The sequence below is a fragment of the Psammomys obesus genome, unplaced genomic scaffold (genome assembly GCF_907164565.1).
Source record: "Psammomys obesus unplaced genomic scaffold, mPsaObe1.curated_primary_1811, whole genome shotgun sequence".
In the NCBI taxonomy this organism is placed as follows: Eukaryota; Metazoa; Chordata; class Mammalia; order Rodentia; family Muridae; genus Psammomys; species Psammomys obesus.
In genome coordinates, this window is record NW_026596039.1 from 20,904,888 (window position 1) to 20,928,834 (window position 23,947).

The 23,947-nt window shown below is 47.2% G+C and overlaps 2 protein-coding genes across 13 annotated transcripts in view; both read left to right on the forward strand.

Moving 5' to 3' along the window:
* Positions 1-6,949, forward strand: part of Celf6 (CUGBP Elav-like family member 6) — a 31,237-nt gene extending 24,288 nt beyond the window's left edge. For 2 of the 6 annotated variants that reach the window (XM_055621773.1, XM_055621778.1), the window contains 9 exons: positions 948-1,076; positions 1,164-1,243; positions 1,375-1,518; positions 1,611-1,746; positions 1,829-1,978; positions 2,188-2,250; positions 2,518-2,829; positions 3,353-3,508; positions 4,246-6,949. In XM_055621773.1, coding sequence (XP_055477748.1) covers positions 948-1,076; positions 1,164-1,243; positions 1,375-1,518; positions 1,611-1,746; positions 1,829-1,978; positions 2,188-2,250; positions 2,518-2,829; positions 3,353-3,480 — 1,142 coding nt within the window. In that variant the 3' untranslated portion in view covers positions 3,481-3,508; positions 4,246-6,949. The remainder of the gene's footprint in view (positions 1-947; positions 1,077-1,163; positions 1,244-1,374; positions 1,519-1,610; positions 1,747-1,828; positions 1,979-2,187; positions 2,251-2,517; positions 2,830-3,352; positions 3,509-4,245) is intronic. The other 4 variants (XM_055621774.1, XM_055621775.1, XM_055621776.1 and 1 more) reach the window with 4 other exon arrangements.
* Positions 6,950-14,739: 7,790 nt separating this feature from the next.
* Parp6 (poly(ADP-ribose) polymerase family member 6) overlaps positions 14,740-23,947 on the forward strand; it is a 33,212-nt gene continuing 24,004 nt past the window's right edge. For 6 of the 7 annotated variants that reach the window (XM_055621959.1, XM_055621961.1, XM_055621964.1 and 3 more), the window contains exons 1-8: positions 14,740-14,879; positions 15,926-16,194; positions 19,735-19,929; positions 20,529-20,606; positions 21,363-21,457; positions 21,863-21,923; positions 22,146-22,236; positions 22,854-22,920. In XM_055621959.1, coding sequence (XP_055477934.1) covers positions 19,927-19,929; positions 20,529-20,606; positions 21,363-21,457; positions 21,863-21,923; positions 22,146-22,236; positions 22,854-22,920 — 395 coding nt within the window. In that variant the 5' untranslated portion in view covers positions 14,740-14,879; positions 15,926-16,194; positions 19,735-19,926. Of the gene's footprint in view, positions 14,891-15,925; positions 16,195-19,734; positions 19,930-20,528; positions 20,607-21,362; positions 21,458-21,862; positions 21,924-22,145; positions 22,237-22,853; positions 22,921-23,947 lie in introns of all 7 variants that reach the window. The other variant, XM_055621960.1, reaches the window with a different exon arrangement.

Sequence of the window (23,947 nt, forward strand, 5' to 3'; positions counted from 1 at the left end):
CCTCAATCCCAGCTTCCAGATAGTGCTGATACATCTGGTTTGACTGACGCACAGCTAATCCCTGGTTCAAACCCAAGCCCCTAACTTTGCTCATGAGTCAGAGGCTCAGCTCACAACCAGTCCCTTTCGCTGTCACTACCACAGGAAATGTGAGTGCAGGGAGAGATCGCTTTCTTTCAGGCCATCTAGGTCTACAGACAGAATGTGTTCTTCCAAAGAAGAACCACAAGTGAGGAGCGTGTGGGAGGTCACAGGGGTCAGAGAGGGCCGCAAAGCTAGGCAAGGGGGTGGGAAGGGGGAGGTCTGGGAATTAGGAAAGGCACTCGGGGGCTCAGGAGGCACGGGTGGGAAAAATACTAATGTCGGAAGCTCAGAGAACCAAACTTCCTCTGTAAGGTCTTTGGTTAGGTTTGGTGCTGGGGATAAGGATTTCCATTCCAGTGCTGAGTGTCTAAGGCTAAGACGTAGAATAGGATAGCTGTTTTCCGGGCTGGTCTTTGTTTGTTTGACCGAGCACTTCTTAATTTGAGTAAGAAAGGGTGTTGATTTGGCCATGGCTGAGCAGGAAGGTCATGGTCAAGCATCCCTCCCTCCAGTGTGCTGAAAGAGTCTCCAGTAGCATTGTCCAACTCTTAACAACAAAAATGGTCAAAAGATAATATATGTATAGGGCTCTGCCCCTGACCACCAAGCTTTCAAGACTGCCTCACTTCCTGCAAGAGCAGCAGTAAGTGTCCGTTAGCCTCTGAGGGACCCAGCTTTCATGATGAAAATCAGATGAGTTTCTTCCCTGTGGATCTGTCTGTAGGTCACCCTGCCCCTCAGAGAGACCCAGCTTTAGCGCCCCGGTCTCACTCCCTGGTGAGCCACCTTCCTAAGCTCCTCAGGCGACTCTGGGAGTCAAGGAACAGTTGGGGTCCCCAGGTCATTCCCGGCTTTGTTCCCAGAGGACCGGAAGCTGTTTGTGGGGATGCTGGGCAAGCAGCAGGGGGAGGAGGATGTCAGACGTCTGTTCCAGCCTTTCGGCCACATCGAGGAGTGCACGGTCCTGCGGAGCCCCGACGGCACCAGCAAAGGTGACCTGCGCTGCCCCTGGAGCTTCCGGGGACCCTACCCTCTGGCTCCTGCGGCCCAAGTCATTGCACCCTTCTCTCCTGCACCAGGCTGTGCCTTTGTGAAATTCGGGAGTCAAGGGGAAGCTCAAGCCGCCATACAGGGACTGCACGGTAGCCGGACAATGACGGTGAGAGTGGGGCCTGGGCCGAGGGTGGACCACAGGCTTCCAGTATCCCCCGTCAAGGGCCCGCTGGAGAAGGTGCTGGGCCCTGAGCTCTGTCAGGGTCGCTTCCGGTCACACGCCCGTCCTCTGCCCAGGGCGCCTCCTCCAGCTTGGTGGTGAAGCTGGCGGACACCGACCGGGAGCGCGCGCTGCGGCGGATGCAGCAGATGGCTGGCCAGCTGGGCACCTTCCCCCCGGTACCGCTGCCCCTCGGGGCCTGTGGCGCCTACACCACCGCGGTAGGTGCCTGGCCGGGGCTGGCGGCGGATAGGACCCCTTGGCAGTTGCCAGCCGCTGAGGCCTATACAGACGCCCTTCTTCCTTCCCCAAGATCCTGCAGCACCAGGCGGCCCTGCTGGCAGCCGCGCAGGGCCCCGGGCTGGGCCAGGTGGCCGCCGTGGCCGCCCAGATGCAGCACGTGGCTGCCTTCAGCTTGGTGGCCGCCCCGCTATTGCCTGCGGGGGCAGGTAAGAAGACCCAGCAGGCTACAGCCCTGGTCGGGGCGGCCCACGAGGGGCCGCCTCCTGACCCTCTCACCTCCCCCTACAGCCAACGCGTCGCCTGGCGGAGGCGGCCCTGGGGCCCTCCCTGGCCTCCCGGCACCCGTGGGGGTCAATGGATTCGGCTCCTTGAACCCCCAGACCAATGGACAGCCAGGTTCTGACACGCTCTATAACAACGGGCTTTCCCCTTACCCAGGTGGGTCGCCGTACCCTGCTGCCCCAGTCTGCCTGGAAACCGAGTTCGGAGCGCGAGGCAGAGCTTTTCCGGCTGAGGGCCTGTTTGGGGGGAAGGGATTTCCCCAGCTCCTTTTCATAGCGTCCTCCGCCTTGCACACTCCCAGGGTCTCTTCCCTGGCCCCTGTCCACCTGCCCTCATCGTGGGCCTTGGGCCCCCTTTCTCTCCAGCCCAGAGCCCCGGCGTGGCTGACCCCCTGCAGCAGGCCTACGCTGGGATACACCACTACGCAGGTTTCACGTGGCACTGCCCGGCCCGGGGGTGGGGTGGGGTGTGCGGTGTTAAAGGGCCTCGGAAAAGAACAGGGAGACTTGTGGGAGGGTTAGCTCTGTTCCAAGGAGTCAACCCTTCCCACCCTGTTCGTCCCCAGCCCCAGCGACCTGTCTCGGGACAATGGTTATGTTGAACTGGGTTGAATCTCTCAGAGCCGGCCAGGCAGATGGGGATCTGTTTGGGAAATGGCTCCTGGGGGTCACTGCCTACCCCCACCCTGTCTCCAGCAGCCTATCCCTCGGCCTATGCCCCAGTGAGCACAGCTTTTCCCCAGCAGCCTTCAGCTCTGCCTCAGCAACAGCGAGAAGGTGAGGGACTGGGGTTTAGAGATGAGGGGTGTGGGGCGGGTACCCTCAGGGTCCCTCCCCTGAACAAGCCTGCTACTGTCCCTGCAGGCCCCGAAGGCTGTAACCTCTTCATCTATCACCTGCCTCAGGAGTTTGGGGACGCAGAACTCATACAGACATTCCTGCCCTTTGGAGCTGTTGTCTCTGCCAAAGTCTTTGTGGATCGTGCCACCAACCAGAGCAAGTGTTTTGGTGAGCTGGTCCATCCCTGTCCCTCAGGATTCCCTCGGGACCGCACATAAGGCTTCCTGAGACTGTTACGGGACAAAGCATGGGCAAAGCAATCCTTATCTCAGGTCACTGAGAATCTTGGGTAACTAGAATGTGTGAGCTCAGAAAGGCTTCAGCATTTGGATTTGTCCAGAGCACCAAGAGGATGGGTTTGGAATAAAAGATGCTTTCAGCCCCCAGTTCTGAGTTCTGCAGTTCTGAGGCCAGACTGGGAGGAGTGGAGCAAAGCAGCAGACCTGAGCCAGGGACATACTCTGACCACACGGTCCCTTCTCCCTACCACACTTACGTCCCGTCTTTCTGGAAATCACACCTGTAAGAATGACGCACCTCTATTAAGCATGTGTCTATGCTTATGTACACACATGTTCATATTTAAACAATGAAAAGGTACACACGTGATGGGCCTCATCTAGAGATTAGAGAGAGAGAGAGATCCTGGCACGCTGGATTCCCAGTTAACCTGTCTGCCCACACCCTCCAGGGTTTGTTAGTTTTGACAATCCAACCAGTGCCCAGACTGCCATCCAGGCCATGAATGGCTTTCAAATCGGCATGAAGAGGCTCAAGGTCCAGCTGAAACGACCTAAGGATGCCAACAGGCCTTACTGATCTGCGCTCCCTGACCAATCACAGACAGGTGAGTCTTGATTGGTGTCAGGCAAATGGGTCCTATTTCACAAGACTCTGCAAGGGATAAAGAGAAGAGCCAGGGACTAGGGGGAAAGAGGCTGGGGTTTTTCTTTCAGCCCAGACTCTACGATGAGTTAGACAACCTTGATGTCTCCACAGTCTTGGAGAGATGATTTCTGGGAAAATCGAGCCCATTCTGCCCTAGTACAGGTGCAGGAGGGAGGCCACAGGGGCGTCTACGGGAGAGCACTGGGGTAAATGGGGCTTTTCAGGTCACGAGGCTCTCATGGGCCAGGAGTCCTGGCTGCCAAAAGGTGATAAAGCCACTGGACAGCTTTAATGAAGAGGACAGCAGCTAGTGTGGAGGTGAAAGGAAGAAGCCCCTTGGCTCTGCAGGTCAGGAGCTAGACCTGCAGGGCTCAGTGGGCGAAGAGCAGTGAGGTGACATGGCCCTGGTTCCTGGAAGGGCCTCAGCCTGGAGAGATGGGCTGTCCTTGCAGATCTACTTGGCCTCAGTTCACGCAAGCTGCTCCAGAAACTCTCTGGGGAGCATTGGCTACAATGCTAAGCCTAGGATCTAGGCAAGGGCTGGCTTCTGTGGCCAGGATGCTGCTTGAAAGAGACTTAGCCACAGATGAGCCTGACACTTAGCCACAGATGAGACAGGCTGCTCTTGTCTTACCCTCTAAGGTGACTTTTGTCTCCTCCCTCCCTGTCTCCTTATCAATTAATACCCGACAACAGAAACTGAAGAGTGAGAAGAAAGAAAAGAGAGAAGCACAGAAATGCTGGAGTGGCCGTTCCAGAAGGAGTGGCAGCAGGCGGAGGTGGATCGGACCCAGGGCTGGCGCTTGGGGCTCAGGCCACTCATCATGTGGGTTGTTCTACGGAGCACTCAGGCTGGCAGGGTGACCAGTGCTGCCTGAGGGTCGACTGACCTAAGGGAACCAGCAGAGGGCCTTGGGGGTGCCAAGGGCTTCTCAGCAAGGGAAGCCCAGACTTACTTCATTCAAAATCATATCATTCCGTAGTATTTAGGGACCAAAGGACTATTGCTTTTTTAAGAATATATATATATATCTATAAATTAAAACAAAGAAAAAAAAACAGAAGAGAGACAAAAAAGACAGTATAGAGTCTCATAAAAGCTGCCTTTAAGTATCACTAGGAGACAGGGTGAAGGAGACCCTTGCTAGCCCCAGCCTAGGCCAAGGAGGCTGTGGAGAGATTGTCCTGTGTCTCATTCCTTCTTAAGCTACTCCCTTATCCTGCCCTTTGAAAAAGCGATAAAGGATATGAAGTCTAGGCTCATCTTCAAGCCACAAGAGGGTAATGGAAATGTGAGCCCACAATCCCCAAACTCAGACAGTATCCCTGAGAGGCCTCAGGAGGCACTGGGGCCTGTTCTGGCCTCTGCTCTCCTGGGCAGGCCCCAGCTTCAAAACTGGGAACCTGCCTTTGCTTCTTGACACCGTTTCCTGTGGAGCCTCAGCCTCCCCAGGCAGGAAGAAAGAGGGAGCCTTTTCCTTCCCAGTCCAGGTAGACTGCGACCTCACCCTGGGCTGAGCTGAGGAACCTCCTGTTTCCCCTCCCCTTGCGACTGCCCCAGTGTCCCTTGCTCCAGGCCACCTTCTGTCTCTTAGTCTAAGTTTGCTCACCTGTAAAGTAGACTCAAGGTAAACGTAGAGGGCTGTGGCGACAGACGTGGAAGGCTTGCTGCTGTAAATACTGCCATTGAGAAGGGGATAATTTTCACTGCGTAGAAGCTTCAGAATTAGTGGTCCCTCTCTACCCAGGACCTGGGAGGGAAGTAGATGTTTTGCCAAAATACTAATTCATTCCTTTAAAAAGTACATCTTTCCTATGCAAGTGTGTCTCAGTGTGCTTACCCACGGTGCTTTTAGGTGGCGAGCAGTGTTCAGCTTAGACGTGGTGTGTGCTCTGTCTGTCTGTCCTTGTCTGTCTGTTGTGTACAGTGGTACCATATAAAGCTGATCAACGTGGTGCTTCCTTGCCTGCTTCTGGGAGATGGGCAAACGACTCAGCACAGAGCATCTGCTTCACCTTGCTTCTCTCAGCCTCTCCTGGACTGCGGGACCTTGAGCACATTTTTTTCTGGGGGAACAACTTACATTCCCATTTTTTTTTTATTAATTACACTTTATTCACTTTGTATCCCCCCATAAACCCCACCCTCCTCCCCTCCCAATCCCACCCTCCCTCCCCCTTCTTCACACATGCCCCTCCCAAAGTCCACTGATAGGGGAGGTCCCCCTCTCCTTCCTTCTGATCTTAGTCTATCAAATCTCATCAGGAGTGGCTGCATTGTCTTCTTCTGTGGCCTGGTAAGGCTGCTCCCTGCTCAGGGGAAGGTGATCAAAGAGCAGGCCAATTAGTTCATGTCAGAGACAGTCCCTGTTCCTATTACTATGTAACCCACTTGGACACTGAGCTGCCATGGGCTACATCTGTGCAGGGGTTCTAGGTTATCTCCATGCATGGTCCTACATTCCCATTCTTAAGTCATGGATTTACCTGAGTTGAGGTCCCACAGAGTTGGTGGGGGTACTGTGGTTCATTGCTGGAGGCCTGTCATCTGCTATCACCAGGACAATGAAGGATATGGGTGGGAAAGAAGACAATTCCTTCCAGGCCCTTTCTTTGAAAATGTGTTTCCACCTGTTCCTCTGCCTTTGACCGGTTTTTGGAAGTAATGAGAATGAACACTAGATTCCTCAGTAACATTCCCGGATAAGGTGTGGTTTATATCCACAAACAATCGCCAGCTGGGAAAGAAACTGATGCTGAGACACACGAGGGCCAGCACAGTGCCAACCACAGATGGAGTGCCTCGGGTACACGTGGAGAGACACACAAGGACTGTGGTCAGTTCCTCAGAACCCACGTTAAAACAAACGAAAACAAACAAACCAGGCATACACTTGTAATCTCAGCACTGGGACAACAGAGACTAGTGGATCTCTGAGTCTCACTAGCCAGCCATTTCAGCCCGATGGAGTTTGAGGACAGTGAGAAACCCTATCTCAAAAAAGCCAGGTGATGGCACCTGATGAATGACAGCTGAAGTTGTACTCTGGCCTCTGCATGTATGTGCACACACACACTGGCACAAACAGAAACAAACCTCAGATAGTCACCAAAAAGCATACAATTCTCTCAGTGCTAGGTGGTAGGCGTTGTTCTAGGGCTCAGGCAGGTACCAGGTACCAGGAGCTAAGGGAAAGTACAGATTATGAAAGCACATGCAGCATATGTCTGTACCAGCAGGGAACAACTAACTGAAGCTCTAATGTTGGGAGAGGTCCGTGAAAGTCCTCCTTAGGACTAAGGTGAACAGCCGTCAAGAATGAACTGACATAGCTGAAGTCTTTGAGCAGCTGCATCATTTTGAAAAGGCATTTATGACTAAGAAATAATAATCACATATTTCAGATTCTATTATGTCATAGATGAGTCAAGACCCTTTTACTATTCCTAAATCTACCCTGAACCTTAACTCAGTACTGACTCATGTCAAGGCATTTGAAACAATGTGGAACTTATTTTACTTCATACTGTAGGGTCTGGCCGACTAGATCCCCAGTCTAGTTGATCAAGGGTTGGCAAATTATGGTCAGTCAGCCATACCTGGCCTGTGACATACCTGGCCTGTGACATATTTTTGTGTGATCTACATATTAACAATTATTTTTAAGCGTAATTTTTAAAAATTTCCCAAGGATTTTGATGTTTTCTTTTAAACTGAAGTGTGTGTACATGTCTCTTTCTGTGGGGAATCGCATATGGGTGCAGATTCCCACAGAGGCCAGAAGAGGGCACTGAACTTCCTGGGACTGGAGTTACAGGTGTTTGTCAGCTGCCTGGTGAGGCCCTCTGCAAGAGCAGAGCACGTTCTTAACCACTGAGCCATATCTCCAGTTCCAGTTTTTACGTTTCAAAGGGTTGTCAAAACAAAATGATGAGCCAGAGCCCTATGTGGCTCACCAAGCTTAAAACATTTATCTGGTCCCTTAGATAATAAGTTTACCGAGCCTTGGTAAGGTTATGGAAAATCTGTAGAATGTCTGGGTTTGAGCAACATGGTGGTGTGTTTTTGTTTGTGTGCGCTTGTAATAGTCTGGCCCTTTTCACTTGCAAGTATGAACAACAAAAACATCTTCAAGTCTTTAGGAAATCAAATAGTTTACAAAACAATAGGTCAAAGGATATACCTGCCTCCAGGTACCATTGGTTCTGAGGGTTTAAATGATGTCTCCACCTCTCCATTTCCTTTTATATGTTGATCTCACTGCTTCTAGCTCTAAAACCCTAGGGAAGACTTTTCTCAGCTTTAAGGATGTGCATACCTCTAAGATGAAAAACTGGACCACTTTTTCCAAGTCTCTGAGGAAGGGGGAGAAAGAGTTCCCCAAATGAAAAGGTAATCAGCAGATAAGCAATTTTTACCCAGCACATTTTACCTTTTGTTGTATCCACCTAAACTTTTATTGACAAACATACAATTCCCAAACTGTGTCTGCCTAACAGTGTAATAATCCTAGGCCCAATTAAAACACACACAGATCTGCTTTCTGGCTTGAGACAAAGCAATTACAGATGCAATTGCTTTACCCAGTCCTCGTCTTTCAGTGATGTGTGATTCTTGATGAGGTCTAGATGTGCTCTTAAGATTTTGCAATATGTGGTCAAAAGGCTGATTTATCCACTCCTACATAACCAAAATAAAATAGTGGATGGAGAGTAGAAGACAATTTTTAAAATCTCTCATTTGGAATAAGACAAAAGAGAAACCTGTGGACTCAGACCTACAGCACTTTCTTCTGAATAGCAGAGTAATAGCCCTCCATCCTTTCTGTTGGGAAATGTCTGCTTTATTGCCCTTTTGTAGACATCCCTGAGAAGGTGGATTTTCGGGAATCAAAGCATCCATCATGCAGTTTTTCATGGATTTGGATCTAAGGATTGCCTTGGCAATTCAGCACCTCCGGTCTATTCCCCCGTGTGAAGATTAACAGTTTTCTGAGCCCCCTGTGGGCTAGGAGCTGCCATGGTTTCTGCAACCTTGCTGAGGCTCATTTTTGAGTCTTCATCTGGCTCAGAAATTATACCTCTTAGCAACAGGCTTATTTCTATTGCTGTGACAAAATACCTTGACAAAAAGCAATTTAGGAGAGAGAGGGACAGTTCCAGGATATAGTCCATCATTGTGGGAAAGCCACACAGGAATGTCAGCCATCTAGTCACATTACATCACAGCGAGAACAAAGGAAAATGAGTGTGAACCTTGCTCAGTGGCTGGTTTGCTTGTATTCAGCTCCTTTCTCTACTTTTACAAGTTCAGGACCCTCTGCCTAAGTTCAGGACCAGCACAAAGACCCATGGTGAGCTGCATCCTAGATCAATCAAGACAATCCCTCACAGACATGCTCACAGCCCTATTGAACAATATACCAATTCCTCATTAAGACTGTTCTCCCATGTGATTCTAGGTTGTGTCAAGTTGACAATGATAGCCATCATGACAAAGGTTACAATATGAACATTCCTCTATCTGCAGGTTCCTGGCTTTTAAGACAGTCCACCTGTCATGCTGAGGAGATAGCTCCCATTCCATTCTTGGATGGCCATATTCCAGCAACCTTGACCTTCATAAGGTAGTCAAACTCCTGAGTGGGGATGACATCTAGGTTTCAACCTCAAGAAGATACTTAGGACTGAGGCAACCACACAGGTGCTCATCTAGCCCCCAGTCTGCAGCTTCCTGTATGCCTTCCTTTCCAGCCAGAGCCAGGTTTCACATGGAGGCTACATGGACAAAGGGCTACTGACCAGAGTCTGTCAGCTAATGTAGAATCTGGAACACTTTAAAACCTAAATAGTTTGGAGACTGTGGGTAGAGTCTTCAGCCCTCGATCTTTCCCTAGATGCAACCGAGGTATCCTGAATGCGGAGAAAAAAGACATTTGGTCTGAGATGAGCATGGTGACCTCTGACTTCAGAAGCAGCTTTGGCTATGTTGCTATGTGCTCTGATCATATCTGGAGGCTCACTCCTGCCTCAATGGAGCAGAATACACAAGATATCTTCAAAAGAAGACACTCATGCACTGGTTCTCAACCTGTGAGTCACAACCCTCTGGGGTTTGCCTATCAGCTAGCCTATATATTAAATATTTGCATTGCAATTCATAACAATAGCAAAATCACAGTTATGAAGCAGCAGCAGAAATAATTTTATGGTTAGGGGTCACCACAACCTGAGGAACTGTATTAAAGTGTCGCAGCATCAGGAAGGTTGAGAACCACTGCACTGTCTCAGAAGCTCCAGAAGCTCCGTGCTCCTTCCTAGGTCCAGTCGTAGACTGCTGACACACCCATCATGACACAGGCAGCTAAGTAGGTATTCAATAGTCTGCTGTGGTCTCGGGGCCTCCCCATGACCAGTGTACTTGACTATTACACAGTCTGGTGTTCTTTGGACTTAATGAACTCAGAGCCAGAGCAGGCCAGGTAGCTGAACTCAGAGCCAGGGCAGGCCAGGTAGCTGAACTCAGAGACAGAGCAGGCCAGGTAGCTGGCTTCAGCCTCCAGCTTGGATCTGGACCTGTACTCCCATGTGGCTTTCAACAAAATCTTGGTTCTTCAATTTTACCTAAGAAGAGTTGGGAACCAGATGCTGGGGTGAAAGCCTGTCAGCTCAGAGAGACAGAGAATGCACCGAGGTGACCTTCCTCCTCAGATCATACCCAAAAAGAAGGAAGAGCTCTCAAACTGAATGTCCTCCCTTCTACTTCCTGCCTCTCTATCCAGCCTCCCGACTTCCTCTTACTGTGTGATTTTCCCCTATGTTCACTACCTGTCAATTGGTTTCTTGCTCTGCCTCTTGACCTATGGTTGACTTTATTTAATCCCGTTTACAATATTCAAGCAGAAAGCTCTTGAATTTAAAGGTGTGTGCTAGGGCTGAGCCACACCACAACTAGAAACAGGTTTTTCCAGTAACCAACACAATCTCAGGGTTCACAGTGTGAGCAAATCTCTTGCAACACTTCTAGCTTTCTCTTCTGTCTATATTTGGTCTCATCTCTACAGACCTTACTTACCCAGCTAATCATGATAGGCTGAAAACTGAGTCTGGTGTTTCCCAAGAGATGCGTTTGGTGCCTAGCAGAAAATTTAGGAACCCAGGAAGAAAGCCTGATGAAAGAGCTCATCTTCCAGGTAAGTGGTCCACAAATGGTCTGACATAGCCACTTTGGCTCTGGGCTCCGAAAGAAAGCTAGCCATCCAGGCTAGATTAATTGCAGTTAAATAGGAAAAATCAGTTCTCCATCGTTAGGACCCTGTGTTGAGATGGGGACTTTGATTACATGTCTACATCTTACGTCTTCTGGAAAGCAGACTATGGGGCAAATATGAAAATGACTTGAGACCCAGGATGGTGGGGGGGGGGGTTGAAAAAGACAGGAGGCAATTGAAATGGTGTAGCACTGTGCTGACAGCTGCTTTTCATATGCTGTGAAGAAAGGGCAAGTCACAGGGTAGATCCAGGTTTGTTTCTAAGCATGTCAGATTTTCAAGAAAACACTGCATCATAGAGCAGTTCACCGAGGGGATTTCAAAAATGGTTTATTCATCTCCACCCCTTCCTCATTTCTTATTTTCCACTAGCACCCCGCAATTCAACTCCCAGGTTCTTCTCAGGTACATCATTTGCTCACTGGGTGTTGAGAAGGCCAATGTGCCTTTCTACCAAAGATGTAGAAGCAGAGGAGCTACTTGGCATAGGAAGGGTAGACTCCACAGAGAAAGGAGGAGGTCACTTGTGGCATCCAAAAAGGTGCATGAAGTTTGTGCCTAATGCACTGCACAGGATGGACAGGCAAGCAGCAGAACCCTAATTCCAAGCCAAATAAATCTTAACTTGGAAGAGGAAAGAAGTACTTAAAGTGTGGTTTTGATGATCAGGATTCTATCCTTCTTTCCTGGATATGCCTAAGCTCTAAACTTCGGTATTTCCTGGATTTCCCACTTTGGTCCTTTTGTTCTCATTCACTTTAGATTGGGGGAAAGAGGGCTGGGGAAATGGCCCAGTGGTTACCATGCTTGCTGCACAGGTTGGGGGCCATAGCTCAGATCCTCAGAACGCACACTAAGAACCAGGGAGTATACTGCTATAACTCCAGACCAGAGGGAAGGAGAGGGGCTCAGAGCCAGCTGCCTGGGGGGACTGGCTGCACCCACCAGCTTTGAGCTTGAGATATGCTACTTCTATGAATGAGGTGGGAGATGAAGAAAATGAGGATACGCCCAAGGTATGTTGAGGAGAAGGTTTTTATGTTAGATATGGGGGAAAGTACAGCCAGAGGCATTGGGAAGAGCCTAGCAGGGAGAGAAAATAGTAGACTAAACATGATCAGGTTAGTCTGAGTGAGGCCACGAAAGGAGAGAGAGGGAGAGCAAGAGAGGAGGACCAAAAGAGAGGAGCAAGAGAGCCAAGAGGAGAGAGGGCAAAAGAGGGCACATGACCAAAACAGCAGGGTTAGGAGAGGTGGGGGACTAGGGGAGCCTGTTAGCTGGAGAAGTCTAGGACAGAGAGCAGTGTGAGAAGAGCTGAGAGGAGCTGGGATGCCAAGAACAGGTAGCTGCTGAGAGAGTCTGGAAGCCACGGGCACCTTAGTGTGGGCACCACAGTTAGCTGTTTGTCCAGGGTTTGTTTGAACCTGACAGAAAAGATATGGTGGATGATTTACAGCATTAACCTCTGGCCTCCTCATGTACGAGCATACAAATGTGCCCCTATACATACAAACAACATTCATGTACACACTTGTACATAACACACATATAAAATTAAAAAAAAGATTAGGAAAGAAAATTTCACTCTCATAGTTACCAACAGGTACACTTATTTTAGTCTTGACAGTCTGCCTAAGGAAGCAAAATGTACTGTTCAGCTTCTGTTAGAAATCTCAGGAAGAGGCCAACATGCTCCAACATCCAGACATTTTCCTTTCTCTTTTGGGGGGAAAAGGGCGAGGGGGCATTCTAGACAAGGTTTCTCCGTGTATTCTTGGCTGTCCTGGACTCTTTATAAACCAGGCTGTCCTCAAACTCACAGTGATGCTCCTGCTTCTGCCTCCTGAGTGCTGGGGTTAAAGTTGTGTGCCGCCCCCGGCTCAGATACCTTTATTTCTAATGCAGCTCTGAAATCTCCACTGTTGATGGATATACGACCCATATCTCAGTATAAACAGTCGTCATATCACGTAACAGTGGATTTCTAGCTTCCCAGCACAGGATTACCTACTGCCTCCATTTTACCTCAGTTCCACCAACTAATTCAATGTTTTGTAGTTTGTTGTTTTCATAGCCCCATCTATTCCCTATGTCAGGACTGACTCCAGCCCACGGGACAGGAGTCGGCACAAAACCACTTAAGAAGGGAAGAAAAGTGTAGTTGCTTGCTGACTACTTGGAAGCCATGCAGTGTTCAGATCATGGAAAAGGTATAAATATTGTGTTGTGAACAATAAGGAGGCAGCCGTGAGGGTGTGAGGGACCATCACGGGCCGTCCCTTCTACCCTCAACGAGACTGGATTTTTTCAAGTAGCTTTTATTTCCTCAACACCTTCCTAATTTGGATGGGTTTGGCGGTACTTTCCTACAGTCTTAGCTAGTCCGGAGGGAGGAAGGAAAGGAAGGAGCGGGTAACTGACTTAAGGATATGTGCGCACAGGGAGATGAACACAGTCAGGGAGAGCCTAGCCATCTATAAAACAGTTAGTATTCGCCATGAGTACCTGGGCATAAGGGGGTAGGGTTCCACAGAGGAAATCCTGGGAAGTTGTGAGATTTTGCAGTTTGACATTTCATTCACGGGGACAAAACTCTTTTGTTTTCTAAATGTTGAGCACATTTCCACACCGCATGGCTCTCAGAAGACTGTGACCCTTAGGCATGAGTAGGGCAAACCTGGTCTTGAACTGTTATGAACTTTTGCACCCTTAGACTGAATTATATTCTTTTTTTTTTTTTTTCCCAGTTACTACAATGTAACAAATACTGAAACTTTTTAGCAGTCAGTTGCTTGGGCACCCTTTGGTCTATCCAGATGGGAACCACGTATAGGCAAAGAGAAAAACTAGAATCCAGTGAGAAAGCCCCAACTGCTCAAGCCAAGCTTTGATCCCACATACAGTCACTTCATCTTCCTTTTCTTTTTCTTTCCTTTCTTTTCCGGAGTAGCCTTGGGTGTCCTAGAACTAGCACTGTAGACCGGACTGGCCTCACAGAGATCTGCCTGCTTCTGCCTCTCAAAGGCTGGGGGGATGAAAGGCGTGCACCGCCACTGACCAGAGCTTAAATTTTTTTTTAAATTTTATTTTATATGTATGAGTGTTTTCCTGCATACATGTATGTGCGCGCCACGTTGGTTTCTAGTCGCCGTGGTGGCCAGAAGAGGGTGGCGGCTCTCACAAAACTGGAAATACAGATTGCGAACTGCCATGTAGGCGCTGGGAACCCAACACAGGTCTTCAGCAAGCGCAGCCGCTGCTCTTAACGGCGGCGCCATCTCTTCCACCCCGACTAAAACCTTTCGTTTAGTTAATTTTGAGATGGTCTCAGATATCCAGGTTGGCCTTGAATTCGCTATATAGCAGAAGACTTCTAACTTGACTTTTCTGCCTCAACTTCCTGAACGCTGAGAACACCGATTGCGTGATTTACACAGCTGTGCATAAACCGAGGCTTTGCGAATGCTGGGCAAGCACGCTACCAAGAGAGCTATGTCCCCAGCAGCTGCAGAGTTGTTTGAGCGGAAAGCCAGGGTGCGTTGAGTCAGATTTCAGACTTTTAACTTTTGATTCATATTTTCAATCTGCAAGAAGGGGACATCTCGGTATTTCTAATTAGACAAGCTAGATGGCCTTCCTTCCGCAATCCTCCCAGCCACACGAGGCGGCATAGAAAAACATAATTTTTTGGCGAGCCCGGAGCATCCCTCTCTCACGCTCCCTCCGGGACCCAGGGCGCAAGCGCCGGCCGCTCGCTCCCTCACGCCTGAATCTATGATCACTGCGCACGCGCGCCCAGGCCGGCATTAGGGGGCGGGGCGAGGCCCAGGTCCAGCTCGCACGGCGGTTGGTCGGAAGCGGACACGTGCCCTCGGTGGCTCCTCCCGAGCATGCGCAGAGTGGCCCAGCGTGCCCGAGACGGCACGCTGAGGCGTGGGGTGCGCGACCTCGGCCGCCCGCCTCGGTCCCCGCCCCTTGGCCTGCCGCTCCGCCCCCGCGGGGCGTCCCGGGCCGCTCGTCCCCTCCGCGGCGGCCGCGCGCGGCCCGGGGTCGCCCGCCGTGAGTACTCTGTAGGCTTGCGTGTGGGGAGGCCGGCGCGGGGATGGGGCGGGGCGGGCGGGATCCGCCCTGCCTGCCTGCGGGACCGAGGGAGGGTCGCTGGCGGGCTTGGCGCGGCTGGGCGGCCGGAGCCGCCGAGGGCTTCTTCGCCGGGAGGGCCCGGACCGAGGGCCTCCGGGGCACACGCGGAGGGGAGGCCTCGGGCCCTGCCTGCAGGCGCGGGTGTCCTCTCCGTCCGCGGGCGCCCGGGGTAGCGCTGGCCGGCGGCTGTCGCCCCTGCGCGCCCCGCTCCTCCCTTTGTTTAGGAGCCTGGTCCTTTTGATACTCCTGTTGCGGTGTAGGTTTCCTCTCCCCGCACGCCGAGCTGGGAGTCCAGCCCAACATGTAGACGTTGGGATCAGAGGCTTCTCTGACTAGGTACACGTCAGTGGTCACTCTGAAAAGTGCCTGTGGACCTAGGGAAAAAGACCTTTGTGAGTCGTCCTAAGGCTTATTTACCTTCGGCAATATCTCATAGAAATAGATCGTGCATGTTACTCGAGCTGCTATCACCCAAAATAAACGCTGAGCTTAACAGCACACATCTCTGGGCACTCTTACCATCTCTGTTTGGCTCAGCTCCTCCTGCAAGGTTCCAGATCTTTTTTCCCCCTCTTAGTTCATTAACCGATGCTTTGGTTATTGCTTCATCATGTGAAAAATGGATAAATTTAGGACCTATCAAATGTTCAAGTTACTTATGCAAGTTGTTTGACCTCCCTAGGTTGAAGTATCAAATATGTAACATGAAACCCTTGAAATAGGTCATCTTTCAGCTCTCTCTGCCCCTCACATCTTTTGTTAAACATCTGTGAATCCCATGATCCACCACCTGCCTTTTTCTACTCTCCAAATTTTAAATCTACTCCCCAACAAACAAGGGAAGAGCATTTAGAGTTGAAGATTCAAGTCTCTGTCACTAAAACAGTCTGTTTTGAAAAGCTGGTCATTTCAAAACCATCTTTCCCTTGGAAAAACTCTGATTTCTTTTTCCCTCCTTTTAATAGGAGCAGAAGCCAAGCAGCAAACGCTGAAGAAATGCATGGGTTTTCTTGACTTCTACAGTGAAAGACCTTGAAAAAGTTGGCACCTCTAGCCTAAGCTGCCGCCATTCTACTCACCCCAAAACAACCCAGGCTGGACAGTAGTGCTTCTCTCTTTATTCCTCCATGTTCATCCAGATCAGCATTTGACTGTTTATTTTCAAATCTAAAAAAAAAAAAAAAAGTTCCAGACCCTAGAACTTCACAATTTGCTTCTCGGGCTCCTTTTGAAGGTGAATGAAGTCTTGACTTTTAAAAAGCATTTTGTGTGATTTTTGTTGATGTATAGTAGCAGCGTTTAAGTTCTTATATTTATCTCCTATTTGTCTAGGTACATAGCTGAGAGGATCATTCACTAATTCAGTAAATGTGTTCTAGAGGCTGATAACACTGAAAACAGTAAAAATCTACCTAGGAGTTTACAGTCAGGGGCTGGAGAGATGGCTCAGTGGTTAAGAGCACTTGACTGCTCTTCCAGAGGTCCTAAGATCAATTCCCAGCAAACCACATGGTGGATCACAAACATCTGTAATGGGATCTGATTCCCTCCTCTGGTGTGCATACAGAACACTCAGATACATACAGTTTATACTCTGGTGAGAGATAAATGTACATTAGAGTGATGCGAGCTGTGGGGAAGGAAATACTGTAGAGAGGGTAGAGAATGCTACTGTGGTACTTTATACAGTGTAGACAAGGTGACCTTTGAGCAGAGTGTGGATATCTGAAGAGGCAGGCATCCTACAAGGGGAGAGCAGCAGAGGCAAGGCTGTGTACAGGGACTGTGCCTACTGTGCTTGAACAATAGCAGGGGGACAAAGGGAATCTTGCTGTTAACATGTAGAGTTGACTTTCTAAGGAGAGCATGTGATTTTAGAATCCCATGGCTGTCCTGGAACTAATTATTTAGACCACAATGGCCACGAACTCAAAGAGATCCATTTGCCTCTGCTTCTTAAATTCTGGGAATTTTTTTTGAAATAGGTTTCTCTTTGTAGTCCTGGTTATCCTGGAACTCACTCGGTAGACCAAGCTGACCTTGAACTTGGAAGGTAGAGATTAAAGACATGTGCCAGCATGCCTAGTTTATAGCTATCAATATTTTGCAAAATTTATTTAATATATTTTCCCACTTATTTTATTTGGAATTAGAATAATACTTAATTTTTAAAATTGAAAATAAAATTCTAAAGCTGGGTGGTGGTGGCACATACCTTTAGTCCCAGCACTTGGGAGGCAGAGGCGGGCAGATCTTTGTGAGTTCGAGGCCAGCCTGGTCTACAGAGCAAGATCCAGGACAGCCATGGTTACAAAGAGAAGCCCTGTCTCCACAAAACAAAAATACTACTACTACTACTACTAATAAAATAAATAAAAGTAAAAAATTCTAATTGATCTTGAAAACAATGAGGTTTTTTTATACATATAATTGTACCTAGCTCATATTCTCCCTCTCAGAAGTATTTTAAAGCAATTATCGGATATCAGGTTATCTATCTCTAAGAACTTCAGTTGTAATTGACTTTTCTATATTGTATGTTGATCAGTCAGATAGTACTGTCAACCCAAGGACTGCAACACAGATTTTGCTTTGGCATTGTACTTTATAGCTCCATCTTGGACCAATTGCCAGGTTTATCTTGGTATCTGAGAACAGGTGACAGACAGACCCTTGGAAGAACTAGAGGAACACTTCTCAGATATTATCATGTAGCAATGACCTAGAGGAATGGATCTCAGATTTTATCATGTAGCATAATAACTTTAAGGCTTTTATAAGATTTATTTATTTTATTATGTATACAATGTTCTGTCTGCATGTACACCCGAACGCCAGAAGAGGGTACCAGATCACATTATAGATGGTTGTGAGCCACCATGTGGTTGCTGGGAATTGAACTCAGGACCTCTGGAAGAGCAAGCAGTGCTCTTAACCTCTGAGCCATCTCTCCAGCCCAACTTTAAGGCTTGTTAAAACATCAGTGAGTTCCAGCCCTAGCTTCTCTGCTTCACTAAGTTCCAGGGGCTGAGAGTTAAGAATTGGCATTTTAACAAAGTCCCAGGGAATGTTGATGCTTTAGGCACACTGTTCCACATAGAACCACTGATGTAGAAAATAGAAAAGTAAGACTGGATAGAATCACCTCAATGACCAAAAATACCTCTGAGTTTGGAGTGGGTTAGATTGAGGGATCTGTAGAGCCAAGAAGGGCTAGAATAGTAATTCCTAATTTTGTCTTAATAGTAGAGCTTTTAACTGATTTAACATTTAAGCTTAATTCTTATGAAATTGTACTGATTGGATATGGGGTAGGGCTGTGTTTTGGTCCTAGTTGAAAGTTCCCCAGATGTATGTCTGTGACCTACTGATCTAGAGAGCTGCAGAAAGTAGCTCCGCTACTGCTGAGTTGTTTCAGTAGCTTTGACAACCTCTACCTTTCAAGTCTTCATAATTTCATAGCTGAGTATTTTTTTTTTCCTGACCTGATGCTAGTGAAGGCTTCAGCGAGGCTAAAAATAGACTGTAATAGGATGAAGGTTGTAGGGGAAGAGGTTAGCGCTTGTCTGAGTGCCTGTTGGATTATTACTGTAACTGTATGGAGGTTCCAAGATGACCCTGGAGCCTTGTTTTGGCAGTGACAACTCAGACAGTGTTTACCGGAGCACCCTCAGTGTCACTGAGAGCTCTAAATGAGGTGATTGTCATAGAATGGCTTCTAGTAATACTGCTTTTATTTTTTTTAGATTTTATGAATGTGTGCAGGTGGGTCCACTGGAACTAGAGTTGTAGCAGTTATGAGCTGCCTGGTACTGGGAATCTAATTCAGGTTCTCTGTAAGCCATCTCTCCAGCCCTCTTGGATTTATTTTTTAGACAAAAATCTTCATAGTAACCCAGGCTGACCTCAAACATGTGATCTTCCTTTTCCTAGATTTCCCTCCTTACTGCTGGGACTGTGTGTGCTACTGAGTTTAACTAAAACTAATTTTTATAAGTAATAATGAGGGGCTACGGATATAGCTTGTTGGTTAAAATGTCTGCCATGCAAATGTGAGGACTAAAGTTTTGATCCCTGGAGCCTACATAAATGCCAGGTGGGCATGGTGGCTACATGTAGTTCCAGCCCTGGGGATGTGGGCATAGGATCTTGGTAAGCTGACTAGGTAGACTAGCCTGTATTGGTGAGATACAGGTTTAGTTGAGATACCTTGTCTCAGTCAAGTAGAAAATGATTGAAAAAGACTCCTAAAGTCAGCCTTGGGGACACACACACACACACACACACACACACACATATCTTGGGAGCCTACACACACACACACACACACACACACACACACACGTACCTGCGTACACATTTGCCTGCACACAAATGCATATGCAAAGGGAAAAAAACCATAATGATCCAGTATAGAAAATAGGAGCAAAGAGTCTAAAAAAGGATCAAGTTCTGATTCTTAAGGCTGGTGATAGTTCATAAGTGAACTGATTAGAATAGAGTTGTTCCTGCCGCTGTTACTTGCTTTAAGCTTATTGTAATCTAGACTAGAGAAGATACTTGAGTCCCACCTTTCAACTTTGAGTGGAATAGAGAGATGTATATTCTATTTGCTTTCAACTTGGTTAAAGAACTGCTGAGGTGTGCCTGTGTACCTATGTGTATCTACATGAATTCTGCCTCTTTGCATGTGTCTATAGTTGGCTAAAATATACCTATGCGTATACTACCCCACTAGTAAGTGGTGAACCCAATTGTTATCTACCTTCTACAGGACACTGACTTATTCCTGCAAGACCAGAGCCTGCCATCCCCAGCAGATCGCCAGTACCTATGACATCATCCCCTCCGTTGTCTCATTCTGTGGTCTCCTAAATGCTCATTCTGTTGGCCTGGGTTCAGTTGGTGGTATGGAGGGGTGCTGCCTAGCACTGACCTGAGAGTGTTTGTGAGACCCACTGACCCAATGGTGAGGACTGACTCTTCATGTCTCCTAACTAATCATCTGCGGGTAGATAAGACAAAGCCGACCTTACCTTTTTCTGCTATTTCCTCCTCTTGCCCTTTTGACAGTAGATGTTTGAAGTAAAAGAAAGGAACGTGGAAACTGTTACTTTAGCTGCATGTAAGGCTGTTCCCTTTAAAAGAAAGGGGAGTGTTTCCTAAGACTCTAGGAGATAGAAGAGTAGTGCTGAGAGCCAGCTGTGATGCCCTGCACCTATAATCCCAGCACGTGGGAGGCTGAGGCAGATGAATTGCTTCAAGGTCTAGGCCAGCCAGGGCTACAGAGCAAAACCCTGCCTCAAAGACAACATGTAAGACAAGAGATGAGGCAGAGCTTAGGTATGTTTTCCTCTATCCCGCCTAGTCAGAGCGAGGTTGTAGATAAATATTGGACTCAGAGTGAAGTGTGCGGAGTAAAAGTATTAAGGCTTCAGCCATAATCCTTCTTTCTGTCCCAAGAAATGTGAGGATCCAGTTCCTGTCCTTTGCCCTACTCTATTCTGCAATAACAAGGATCTAATAAAGGATGCTGCATCTTGTTTTTGTTTGTTTGTTTATCTCCAGGACATCAAAGGCCAGTTCTGGAATGATGATGATTCTGAAGGAGATAATGAATCAGAGGAATTTCTGTATGGAGTTCAGGTGAGATTGCACTCCTCAAAACTCAGTGTTGGATAATTTAGATTTTATGTGCTGGGTATATCAAGAAAGAGAAGTTCTTCTGAAGAGAGATGAAATGAGATGTAATGTTGGGGCTTGATAAGAGTCTTTCAGAACTGATTCATTTTCCTTGCTCATGCCTAGGACTTGTCATTATCCTACAGTAAAGTGTATCCTCTTCATGAAAGCTACCCATCTGTTAGTTAGAAATAATCATTTTCTTCTCTCATTAGCCAAATTTTAAGTGACTCCTGGAGAGAACACATTATCATTGTTACCCAGAGCAAAGTCCTGGGCAAAGTTGCTCAGACTCTCAGAATGTTCTTCAGAGAGAACTCTTCTGAATTTCCATAGAAGATAAAATTTGCAAGAAAAATCTAGAGCTTGAAGGATGTGAACTCTAAGCAAAGCCTGCCTGTTGGCCTGCTGACGTGTTCTTGGAGGGGTGGGGAGAGACTTGTTCCATGCTATTTGTGTTAGGGTTACCATCAAGAACCTCTGTGCTGCACTTTGGTTTCTCCTGTTCCTGGTGTATCTTCATGTTCTTTTACTTTTCTTTCTTTCTTTCTTTCTTTCTTTCTTTCTTTCTTTCTTTCTTTCTTTCCTTCCTTCCTTCCTTCCTTCCTTCTTTCTTCCTCTCTCTCCCTCTTTCTTTCTTTCCCTCTCTCTCTCTCTCTTTCTTTCCCTTTGTCTAACTTTCTACCCCTGCTACCATCGATGTTTTTACTGCTCTATCAGGGGAGCTGTGCAGCTGACCTATATAGACACCCACAGCTTGATGCAGACATTGAAGCAGTGAAAGAGATCTACAGTGAGAACTCCGTGTCCATCAGGTGGGATTCCACTTCAGGGTGACGATGATCTTTAAAAGGCTAGAGGTTTTTGGTGTGTTTTTTTGTTTGTTTGTTTTTTTAACGGTACAATGGGGTAATAAATTTATGAGTTTAGTAATAAAAGGCTGTTCAGAATATTTAAGCATGCTAATGGTAGGGTCTAGGAGTTAGAACTCCTTTTCTTAGCTGTTCCATCTCATTCTAAATGCCTCTAGGTCAGTAGTTTCACCTTTGAGGTAAGAAGGGCTGTGGTCATGCAAGTGGCCTGACATGTAGCTAAGATCTGAAATGTCAAGCTACCTTTACCCTTTCTCCTGGTCCCAGGTTCAGTTCTGCTTTACCTTCTCTCTATTTCCTTCTTTCTGTCTTAATGAGCCTCACCTGTGGTTGCCTGTGTCTCTGTAGAGAATATGGAACTATCGATGACGTGGACATTGACCTTCACATCAACATCAGCTTCCTTGATGTGAGTGTTGCCAACAGCATGTGTAGCTTGCCTCGTGGTTTTCCCTGAGATCTTGTATCTTGTTCTTGAGTGCTGTATTTGAGCATTTATTCTTCATCTGTCAAGAGCATCAGCAGATAGTGGTGTGGACTGTGATGTACATGTGTGTATTTCCTCAGAGAGGAAACTTCTCGTCCACTTCTCTCTAGTGTAAATCAGAAGTGTCTTCTCTTCTTCTTCTAGGAGGAAGTATCTACAGCTTGGAAGGTCCTTCGAACAGAACCTATTGTGTTGAGGCTACGGTTTTCTCTCTCCCAGTACCTTGATGGACCAGGTAAAGGGCAGTGATTTTGGACAAGTGGGTAGTCTGAGTATGGTCTGATCCAAAGTCCTAAGTTAACTAAAGTAAAAATAAAATTAGAAATAAGATCTTTGTGCTTACCCTGTATTTCCATTTTTATCATTAGTGTCTTTATCTCTAGTCATCTGATAGCCTTCTTGATTTGTGAAATTGTTTTATTGATTTGAAGATATTTATTCTTCTTCAAAACTCTCATCTTTCTACTGAAGATATTTGAAATTTATTTTATAGCTTCTAGATTCTATTGCTTTCTCAAGTTTCCTTCCTCCGCTGTGCAGGCATGTCCAACTTATTGACATTCCAACACATTGTCCTCTCCAAAAACCAAACTTACAAACTGAGCAATTAAGTTACAAAAAAAAGAAAATAAGAATTCTCATAATGTTTTAGGTAAGTTGCAGTTTTGTGTTCAGCCACCGCAGTCATAGCTGCTCTCCGCTGCAAGATGGCTGTGCCTAAGGTCCCTAACAACTGCTGGGTCTGGACTCTGAGGATGCTGTCCGACTGGACTGTTACTTTGGACTTTGTGGAGGTTAGAGATGTACACATACTGATATATACATATTGGAAACTCTCTCTTTTCTTTGCAGAGCCATCAATTGAGGTTTTCCAGCCATCGAATAAGGAAGGGTTTGGGCTAGGGCTTCAGTTGAAAAAGTAAGAATTTTTTTTTCTTTTGGTCATGGACATGTGAGAGAGAAAGTCTAATATATGTGTATCTTAGCGTCTCATTTCTGTGACCGTTTAACTTAGAAGGAAGAAAAGTCAATTTTGGCTCATAATTTGGAGGTTTCAGCCCATAGTGGCTTTGCCTTATTTGGATCTTTGACAGCACAGTGTTGTGCTGTTGTGGAAGCATGGTGTAGAAAGGGCCTGCCCAACCTAGAATGTGCCTGGCAAACATAGACAGACAGGAAGTCTCCCACCCACATGAGGGGTCAGGTAGCCCTACAAGGGCCTGCCTGCAGTGAGCGACTTCTCTTCCTTCTACCAAGTCCTATCTCACAGATACTCTACCACTTCCTGGTACTGCCACAGATTGGGGCCCCAGTCTTCAGCATGTTAACCTTCGGGGGACAGTCACAATCTAGACTTTAATAACAGATGTCTCAGAGCCTTGAATGTCATGTTTTCTTCTAAGAATGTTTCTCTAAAAGATTACTAGGAAAAGTTAAAATAAAATTGAGAAGCTAGATTTCTGGTTGTGGAGGAGAAGCCTGTGATTTTTTTGGATGTCAGACATGACACTTTCTGAAAATTCAGGGAGAAGTTCTTCATTACCCAGTACTTAAGCGAAAGTACAGGAATCAGAGCCACACTATTCATGTTTTTCTCTTGTGGTTTACTCAGAAGGCTCCAGGGACTTAGACAAGCTTAGGGTATTGAATGTATTAAGATTTTTTGCGCACCAGGCACGGTGGTGCATGCCTGTAATCCCAGCACTCGGGAGGCAGAGGAACACAGATCTCTGAGTTTGAGGCCAACCTGGTCTTCAAAGCAAGTCCAGGACAGCCAAGGCTACACAGAGAAACCTTGTCTTGAAAAAAACAAACAAACAAACAAACAAACAAAACAAAACAACAATAAAAAAAGATTTTTGTGCTAATGATTTATTATTCTAGTGTTTGGAGAACTGAAGCACATTTTCCTACCTTGGATTTTTCTTACTTTCCTTTCCCTTCCT